Consider the following 10188-nt stretch of genomic DNA (forward strand, 5'->3'; position numbering starts at 1 on the left):
CTAATTATGTAAAAATTCACTATTATAATAATTCCCGTAACTAAAGCATAACTATGATATATTTCCATTTAAACGAGTAGCAATTTTATATGTCACGTCCAAGATTTTGTAGTATGACTAAAATTAACAGATCTTATCCCAAAATAATACTATATGAGAAATAAAACATTTTCTGAATCTACTAAAAATAATTTTATAGAAACTTTATAGTCAATTTTTCTATTTACTCTTTTATTTTATCTATTTTTCTCCTCTTTCTTTCTCTCATTTTATTAATGTTAATTAAAATTCGTTTCATATGTAAATGAGATTAGTTTTAGTGAATAAATATAATTTAATATAGAAGAAATTTAGGTACGTATATGTGGGCGAATTAATTTAGGGTGATATTGATATTGATTGGGATGTTTATGATATTAATTATGGGATAAACGTATTAATGATTTTGCTCAATTTTATTTAAGAGTGATAATGACATTAATTGAAAAGTTTATGATATTTATTATGGGATAAAGTAATAAATATAGTGTTAAATTTCATGGTTTTATATAGCAAGGCCAACCCTATATTTAGTGGCCAGTTTTATATAGAAGATAAATAAATACAATTTGATAAAAATACACATTTCAACGATCTGGATTATTTCAGCTTAAATAGCAGGTCTTTAGTGGGAGCTATAAAATCACCATAGTAAACATATATTTAATCACTTTTTTAATAACTAATATGTTGGTAACTTTTGCGCACGTGATGAGCTCACGTGAGTTTTAGTCACACTTAAAATAGTCTAAAGTCTAAACTAAAGACCACTATATTACAAATTGCCTATGATATTTTTTTAATCGCATGTGGAATATATATGAATGACATTCCCTTTTACTATTAGAAATTTCGAATGTTAGAATATTGTGACGCCTCAATTTTATAATGTGAACTATACTAGATTTAATTTACAAATGCAAAATGATAGGTGTAAATTTAATAGGGTATCGAGTGTGGGCGTTGTCACCTGCTATAGGTTACCTATATAGTCGACTATTGTTCGTATTATTATCAATTGGACAAACAATTACGAGTGATCTATCGATATAATAGCATGTACCAAATCCTTTGAATGTCACTTTACATTATTGTTAAAGTAACAATTTAATAAGCTATATTCTTGTGGTGATATTGATTCAAAGCACTTTTAATTATGTTCGTGTTGACAAAATGTCATTAAGTCTTTTGTTTCTTTTTTTCGCAAAAGGGGACCTCAAGTATCAATAGTACACTATTATTCATTAGTATATCTAATAATTCAATAAGGTTATCGACAATGTGCTACAAAACAAGTCATCGTACAATTAAATACTGAAAAGAGATACTAGTAATTTCATGATAAAACTAATGGACTATTAATTCATAGATAACTACTCCATAGTACATACTACTACGTACAATACTATATGGATTAGAGCACTCTCAATGCTCTCCCTAAAAACTCCCTTATTTCTTCCTAACTCCTGCCACATCAGCGCCACATTAGCACCAAAATTTATCCCCAGTTTTTAGCCAACTTTTAGCCAACTGCTTCAATGGTTTCTCCCTTATTTCTCCCTAACTCAACATTTCATTTTTACATCATCATTTTTAATATTGTTTAATTTTCCCTACAAATGTGTTTAATAAATAGATTTATAATGAACAATTCATCGTTGTATTAATCATTGGAAAATATAATACAACGAGAAAAAAAAAACTACAAATAAAAACCATAAAAAACAAAGATTTAAAAAAACAAAGATTTAAAAAAAACTACAAATAAAAATCATAAAAAACAAAGATTTAAAAAACAAAGATTTAAAAAAAACTACAAAATAAAAACCATAAAAACAAAGATTTAAAAAACAAAGATTTAAAAAAAAAAAAAAAAATTATCGCCGATTTATCGCCGAATCGCGCCCACAGTGGGCGGCGATGATTTGGCGATAAATCGGCGATAATAAGGGAGTTGGCGATAATAAAGGAGTTTTATCGCCGAATTATCGCCGAATTCACTCCAACGTCCGGCGATAATCCGGCGATAATCGGCGATTTTTCGCCGGATTTAACGCCGACCCATTGGGAGTGCTCTAAATAATTAGAAGAAATAATCAGTGTAACTCGAACATGTATTATGTATGTCAAATCGTTAAGAAAAGTCGACTACCATTTTTTTTATAATGAGATAATCTACATATTCTTACTAGTTAAATTTAACGTGGGTCTAAACAGGTCATACTTGTATAAATTTCACTGACTTTTAGAGATAATTTCATAAAAATATGAACTTTATACACTAGAACGGAAGATGATAATGCTCATTGATATGTTTTAACTTTTAACTTGTAGTAATTGAAACCTTTAAATTGTAACAACACCCTCTAGCTTCGTGATATGTCCACGTGTTCATTGAACTTAGAAACCATAAAACAAAATTACTTTTGAATATAATAAAAAATGATTTAGAATTTAGATGCATCGCATTACTTTCCTAGTTATGTGTGAAGTCAGTGACACGTACATGAATCAAGACATGCAACTGTCGGAAGAATACAAAATTCTTGCTAATGCCAATTATTTGGTTTTAAATAGATTTAATCCACAAAAAGTGTTTGAGGGAATCAGTGAAGCAATGTTGTCTGTGTGAAAATACGAGTCCGAGGAATAAATTAACAAATATTTCAACACGTTGCACCCTATAAACAACACTCATAATTCGTTTTATCTGCCTTGTGACAAAGTAGATAAATAAAACAATTAGTTTTAGTTCTTTGAAATTTTTTCAATAGTTAATAGGAGTAAATATAATACTAGTACATGGTTTTTGGGTGTCAAATCGCTTGGAGGTGTGTTGTGTGTATTTATATGTTTCGAGGCAGCTTGTTGCTTGTATTATATAAATTTAGTTTTTTAGTTTCACCATATTAGTTTATAGTTTGCTTTGGTTGTAAAATTTGCTCATCACATGGAAATGGTTTGAGCTTTTATTTTGCATAAAAACCAACACATTACATTTATTCTTAAAGAAGAGAAAAAACTCCAAAAACAACAAAGGGCACAGAGACTCATTCCAAAAACGAGAACCGAACACCACAAATATACTTTACAAATTTACTCCAACCGTGCTCTAAGAAAAATAATATCAAAAGAGCACAGTTGTGGGCAGTGGGCACAATTCCACTTTTAATCATTTTTTATTCTGTGTTCTTAGCTAAGGCACAACACACCTTCAATTGTGCTCTTTTTTTTTCTTGGCGTATTTCGCGCCGGGGTTCGTTAGCCCGTGCGGCGTGACCCGAGGGAGCACGCCGGCAGGGGAGACGAGCACAGGACGGGGATCGCCCCCGCCAATCGTACTCTTAGGGTTTAGCCAAGATATGTTTTTGCACTATTCATGGGTACTACTATTCTATTATTCAGTTTAATTACTAAAAACATTTTCAATATTAAAATGCATTAAAAAAACTCAAAATACTACTAACAAATTCCTAAAATATAAAAAAAGTAAATAATTAAAATCCTAAAAATTTAAAATTGCATAATTAAAATCCTAAAATTGAAAAAACTTATTACTCGTGGCCGAATTTTTGCCAAAAGGTGCTTGGCTAGATCTTGGAGATGATTTGATATAAAAATGGGTGAGAGATAGTTTGATGTGAAAAATGAGTGATGAATGAAGATATTTATAGATGATTTGGATGGATTAGGGATTAAAAAAATTAATTTTTTTTTAAAAGAAGTCATAAAAAAAACTACTCCCTCCGTCCCAAATAATTTTACACACTTTGACTCGGCATGTGTTTTAAGAAATATAATAGAAAGTGAGTTGAAATAGTTGGTGGGATGTGGGTCCTACTTATAAAGTAGAAGTATTAGTTTTATAATAAAATGTGAGTAGGAATGAGTTAGTGGAATATGGGGTCCACTACCAAAAATGGTAAAAGTGAAATGAGTAAAATTATGTGAGACGGTCCAAAATGGAATACTGGGTAAAATTATATGGGACGGAGGGAGTATATTTTTGGGAAGCGGGTTTTTTTTCAGATTTTTTTTATTTTTTATGATTTAAAAAAAATATTTTAATGGAATGATGCTCAATCGCGTGCATCATCGCCCACACATAGCTCGCAACGTGGCCCACACATGTCCAGCCCACCCGGCGAGCAGAGCTCTTAGCTAAGAGCACATTTGTGCTGACGGTACAAGCGCAACCGTGAGCAGGTGCGGTTGCTGCACTGATGGCACGGCCATGCTCTTTCCCAAGGCACCCGTTGGGGATGCTCTTAATTTGCTTTGTCTTTTCGGTTAACTATTCTCTTTTATTTGCTCTTAGTGATACCTTAAATAAACGCTCACTTATGTTTCAACTGAGACACCATTAAATTGAATGACAACAATCCTCTAGCTTGATGGTATAAGAACTCATGGCCATAATTTGGTTGTAGGTAGCATTTAAGGAGTTATCATTTCATTACATTTACATAACTACATCAATAACTAGAAAGCGATTGCATCATCAGACAAGAAGAAATTGAGTGGTGCTTGGAGGCCAAGAACACCATTAATTAACTCTCCAAAATGTTTTCTTGGAGATTGCTGGCCAAGAACTCCATCTATTAACTCTCCACAATGTTGTCAGATTCTTATCCTCCAAATGCTTCAAGAATTTCAGCAAAATAGCCAAATAGTGGACTGCACACATGAAAGTGAAACAAGCTTCCTAACACAAATACGAAGATTTCCTCTGACCTAAAATATCAGCAGGAGCTCTGCTTTTGTGCCCAAGAAAACATGCAAGAGTTTACACCAAAATGAGAAGTACTAGGTAAAGAGGAAGCGTCCAATATTTAACCAAAATGATGTGATCAAAAGGCTCCGGAGCTCATCTTTACACCTCAAAGGAAAAACCTGATAATTCCCCGTAAAAATTCAAGTAGAATATAGCACACCACATCCCTCATCTCAGGTTGAGCGGATGGAGTGACGAGTGCTGATCATAGTCGGCGTAATCAGTTTTAGCATAGGACTCTCGAAGGTTCGTGTCTTCGTCGTTAATCATGTTTGTTCAATATAATAAAACAATGTTCTATTAATATTATGTCTACAACTCTGATTGTTCAGTTATGACTAGGGATGGGTAAATGGTTTTTAGTTAATCGGTTAATCGAGAACCGAACCGGAACCGGTCGGTTATCGGTTAATCGATAACCGACATTTACGGTTATCAGTTCGGTACCGGTTATACATTCTTGCTCTAAGTCGGTTATAACCGAATTATATTCAATTTTATTTTCAATTTTATGTTTATTTAATACTAGAAGAAATTATAATTTACTTTCAAACTTTGTCACAATGGAAGAAATTGTAATTTATATTTAAATTTTGTCAAAGTCTCGTATTGCACTGTAAGAAAAGTCCATTTTAATTTGTGTCACTATCAATTATAGTATTATACTTATAAATTTATATCTCAAAGTCAATAAAGTGCTTAAGCATTACTATGCTAAATATAGAATAACCCTTCACTTATTATTGGAGAAATTTTTTTATATTATAGATAGATCATGTAAAGTTTAAGTCTTTTAAAGTGTCTAAACAATTTATGTATTACTTGTAAATAGGAGTATAATAATAATTAATAAAAGTAGATGAAAAGTTAAAAGTTAAAACAATAAACAATTTTACATAGATTCTATGTAGTATCACAAGGTACTGCCCTTTTCTCTTCATTCATATATGGTATAGTAACAAAAACATGATAATACTTTAAGCTAATGGTTAGCTTAGCCTATTGCTTGCCTCCCTACTAAATTTCCGAAACAAGAACTCACTTTACAGCTGGGGGGTTTTGACTTATTATTGGATAGTATGTTGTCAAATTCTTATATTCATTCAATTCTAATTCAAGTCGGTTATAGTTCATTAGCGTCTAAGTAGGATTTACTAATCTTTTTATTAGTTCATACTAAAATATACATTACTCATAATTTAATGCGGAAGGTTGCACCGAATGTACCTAAATGTAGCCCTTTTGGCAATACACATGCATATATAGACCAATTCGGTTAGTTCGGTTATAATCAATAACCGACCAATTCTAACCGAGTCGGTTAATTAATTAACCAAACCGAAGATCGGGCCGATTCCGGTTAGTTTTTTTATGAAATTTTGAGGTCGGTTAACCGACCGAATACCCACCCCTAGTTATGACCAATCCGACTCAAAACAGCTGTGGTCAAGTACGTTTGTTTGCTAAATCAGATATCCGACATATCTCAGGCGGATGTTCGATCATTAAAGTGTTGCCCTTTCTATCCCCTCTTCTTAAAGTCCTCCCCTAGATTATACGGTAATTAAGGTAAATTACGTAGTTAAATGAGACTAACTGCAGCAATCAAGATTGAACTAAAATGTGCAACCATCAAATTCAAAGCAAGATCACCATCAACATTCAACACCAATTCACGTTCAATCTCCATTGATTCAAACGACACACAATGCCATTGATCACCAATCACTAACCTTAACCTCCGATGCCGTTGATCCTCTCGATCACCGTCACGACCCCCTGCGTCCCCATCTTCCCGTCCCCGTTCGCCACCATCCCCGAAAACAGCTGCTTCGCCAGCGCCGCTCCCGGCACCACCACCGCCCCCTCCCCCTCCATCCCCATCCCCATCCCCAAATCCTTCACCATATACTCCGCAAATCCCCCCGCCCTAAAATCCCTCTCAATCATCCTCTTCCCAAACAGCTCCATCGCCATCGACCCCGCCGCCCCGCCCCTCACCGCCTCCACAAACGCCTCCTTATCCACCCCCGCCCTCTCCGCAAACACCAAACCCTCGCTCAGCCCGATCAAATTCCCCCCTACCACGATCTGATTCGCGATTTTACAGCTCTGCCCCTTCCCCGCTTCCCCCATGTAATTCACCTTCCCCATCAAATCAAACAGCGGCCTCAGCCAATCCACAATTTCCCTATCCCCGGCGGCGAAAATAGCCAATTTTCCGAGGGCGGCGCCGAGGGCGGCGCCGGAGACCGGCGCGTCGACGGAGTGGCAGCGGTTTTCGAGGGCGGAATTGTGGATCTGGCGTGCTAGGGCGGGATCGCTGCTGGTGTGGTCGACGAGGACGGCGCCGGGGGGGAGGGAGGGGAGGAGAGTGTCGAGAACTAGGGATTTGACGTCGGAGGGGTGGCCGATCATGGTGAAGATGACGTCGGAGGCGGCGGCGAGGTCAATTGGGGAATCGGTGAGCTTCGCGCCGAGGGAGAGGAGGGAGGCTGCTTTGGAGGGGGTGCGGGCGTAGATTGTGACGGAGTAGCCGGCGGAGATGAGGCGAGACGCCATGGCGCCGCCCATTACGCCAATGCCGATCCATCCTATTCGGGTACGGGTCGGGTTTATCGGGGCAGGGTATTGACCGCTCATTTCAGCGCTAAAAATATCTCCAGTAGAAAAAGGGGCGGTTTTCAATCACGTTTCTTTGTAAACTTATATTAGACGTATTCAAAATGACGTTTCTTTGTAAACTGACGTATTTAAAATGGCGTTTTTATTATACAAACATTGACATATTTCTAACAAACTCAAACGATTCAAGCGAAGAGATGAAGGCTAAGTAGATATAGTTTCAACCAAGCAATTTATTTCCAGCATAAGAAACCAATGCTGTTATAAATGAATCAGATTTCAATCATCATCGTTTTTTCCAACGTATAACCCGTTGTGTTTGATATACTCGATAACTTCATCTCCTGTCAAATACTTGACTGATAATCCTCTCGAAATGCAATCTCTGCAACGAAGAATCGAAAATTTCTCAACATCAATTTCCTCAGATTCAGCCTAGAACATCTATAGAGTGGCATTCAACATCGTTCTTACCTCAATCCAGTCGAACTGATCCCATTTGGCACCACTTCATCCACGACCATGATATTATTCTGCAAAAACAGAGAGCCGGCGTTCAACAAATGCAACTCAAATATGTAGTTGCAATTGAGAAAAGGAGTTACCTTGTATTCATCCAAAATATCATCCTTGGATATAATATTCTCGACATCTTGACCCCCTCTCCTTATACAGACCAATCCGAAGTCCCTACAGATACTCTTGACCTATGAAAATATTTGTACTAGTAAGAATTAGACGTTAATACTTTTTTTTCCCTAAAAAAAGTTGAATTTACCTGCTCGCGGATCCAGAATCCGGGAATGGCGAATGATTCTAAGAGATCAGAACCACATACGAGCATGACTTTAAGTGACTCTACGAAGAAAAGAGAGAACTTGTAAGCTTTTTACTAACCAAAAATGGCAGTATATTTAGAAGTGAGTGATAAACCTTACCGCTGGATACAATTCCACTGTCCAATAATGAAGACCTAACTCTAGACAGAATTGTCAATGTGCGTTGGTACGAGCTCTGACTTGCCTGTTCATCAATCCGACGTGCGTGAGTGGCCTCGTTGAAAGATGTTAGCTAGCTTATGAACTTATGGAATTCGCAGAGAAAGAAGCTGACCTCCCATGGATCCACCATAACAAAATCAGAACTTCTACAAGCAAGATTGCACATAGCAATACGATGCTCTGCAAGGATAAGACCCTGAGAAAGAAGGTGCAAAAATGTTCAAAAAAGGAAGAGTAACACCTCCTATGAAAAAAAGCTTCTACACCATGCAGACTGCAGAAAATACTAAACGCAAGACATGTACCATAACTCAACAAAGACTTGAAATTGGAAAATAATGTTCCGCCAGAGTGATAAAACAGTTTGCTAAGGATCGATATCGTCTCTCCTTAACCATAATTCAAGCCTCTCAAAAGAACGGAAACACAACTTTCGAGAAAATCAATCCCACATTTATTGTTTCAAACCAACTCACATAGCATATATCATACATAACTCTGGCTAAGGACAATATATAGCACAGCATGATCATAATATCCGAAGTACCTTCTTCTTGTACGAATCGTTTACAGGTGACATGTAACCTCCAACAACACAAAACCCTTGAGAATTTACAGCATCTCTAGCCAACTCTGGGAATCAAGGCAGTAGTCAACACATCAAACACATTGAAAAAGAAAATTCAACGTAGATGGACAACTAATTTCAACATTACATTCATGTATCTTGCATTCCACATATCTAACAACACCATTTTGTAAACAATTATACACAACCTAAATTCAATCATCAATCATATCTCCACACACACACACAGTTAGAAAAGATTTAAAAAAATCAAAAATTTCTCACCAAAGCAACGCAAGTGCATGTTTGTAGGAGGATTGAAACTTCCAGTTGAAACCAAAACTACAAAAATCTTCCCCCTATTGAGAGAAAGCCAAAAATTCCTCATTCAGTGTCACAATTTGAACTCTCTACCTCAAACAAAGGCCACAGTAATCGGATATGATGACTAAACGTATGTAGACTTACTTGGCATCAGACCTTGATAAACTATCTTTCTCGATAGATTTGAGGGATAATTTATCCAGTGGTAGTGGTATATCTATAAAACCAGGTAAAATTCATCATTATTTTCGAGCAAAGATCAAATTTTTAAGTGATCGACAAGAAGTACAGAACGTGAGCTGATTGAATAAGCAGCAAAATTTACCTGGGTTTGAAGCTTCCATTCAATAAATTCTTGAAGCGTAAGGAATTCCTCTTGCGCAAAAACACAAACAGTTTATATGCAATCTGAACGCAGCTAATTTCTAAAAAACAGAGTCTTTACAACTCACTGCTTAGGAATTTCTTTTGAATTGAATTCGAGTTGTTGTTGTTGGAGCGTATAGAATCCGGTGGGCTATAATTGGTCAAATCAAATCAACCCGGAACTAATGGGCCATGAGGTAGGATTATTGGAAAAAGAATAAAATAAAATTTTTTATGGAGTAGTAGAAAATTAACTAAGAGATAGTAGAATAAAGATAACAAATTAAAAAATAGTGAACGCAATTACTCCAGTCGAAAAGAGAATATAAACTCAACCATTGTGGGGCGGAAAAAAAAGTACTCCCCATACTACGGGCGGACACAGTAAGAGGGAGGGGAGGGCTTAAGCCCTTCCCCAAAAAATATTTTTATCTATTTTTCCATTCTAATTTTTTTTTAAACTGTTAAAACTAAGCTTCGACCCTCACCAA

At 36.1% G+C, this 10188-nt stretch overlaps 2 protein-coding genes across 2 annotated transcripts; both read right to left on the minus strand.

Annotated features, from left to right (window-relative positions):
- Positions 1 to 6424: 6424 nt before the first annotated feature.
- On the minus strand, positions 6425 to 7473 carry LOC125199358 (putative 3-hydroxyisobutyrate dehydrogenase-like 3, mitochondrial). The gene has a single exon (XM_089068794.1). It carries the CDS (start codon positions 7454 to 7456, stop codon positions 6548 to 6550), a length of 909 nt encoding a protein of 302 aa, XP_088924920.1. The 5' UTR covers positions 7457 to 7473; the 3' UTR covers positions 6425 to 6547.
- Positions 7474 to 7653: 180 nt separating this feature from the next.
- Positions 7654 to 9693, minus strand: NMNAT (nicotinate/nicotinamide mononucleotide adenyltransferase). Its single transcript, XM_048112986.2, has 10 exons — positions 9657 to 9693; positions 9476 to 9548; positions 9293 to 9366; positions 8987 to 9072; positions 8552 to 8635; positions 8377 to 8461; positions 8217 to 8296; positions 8044 to 8145; positions 7913 to 7971; positions 7654 to 7823 (listed from the first exon to the last, which is right to left on the minus strand). The coding sequence occupies exons 1-10, from the start codon at positions 9673 to 9675 to the stop codon at positions 7718 to 7720; spliced, it is 768 nt and encodes a 255-aa protein (XP_047968943.2). The 5' UTR covers positions 9676 to 9693; the 3' UTR covers positions 7654 to 7717.
- Between the last annotated feature and the right edge of the window lie 495 nt (positions 9694 to 10188).

Source organism: Salvia hispanica, chromosome 3 (genome assembly GCF_029641045.1).
Source record: "Salvia hispanica isolate PSC_SH4W2 chromosome 3, Shi_PSC_v1, whole genome shotgun sequence".
Classification (NCBI taxonomy): Eukaryota; Viridiplantae; Streptophyta; class Magnoliopsida; order Lamiales; family Lamiaceae; genus Salvia; species Salvia hispanica.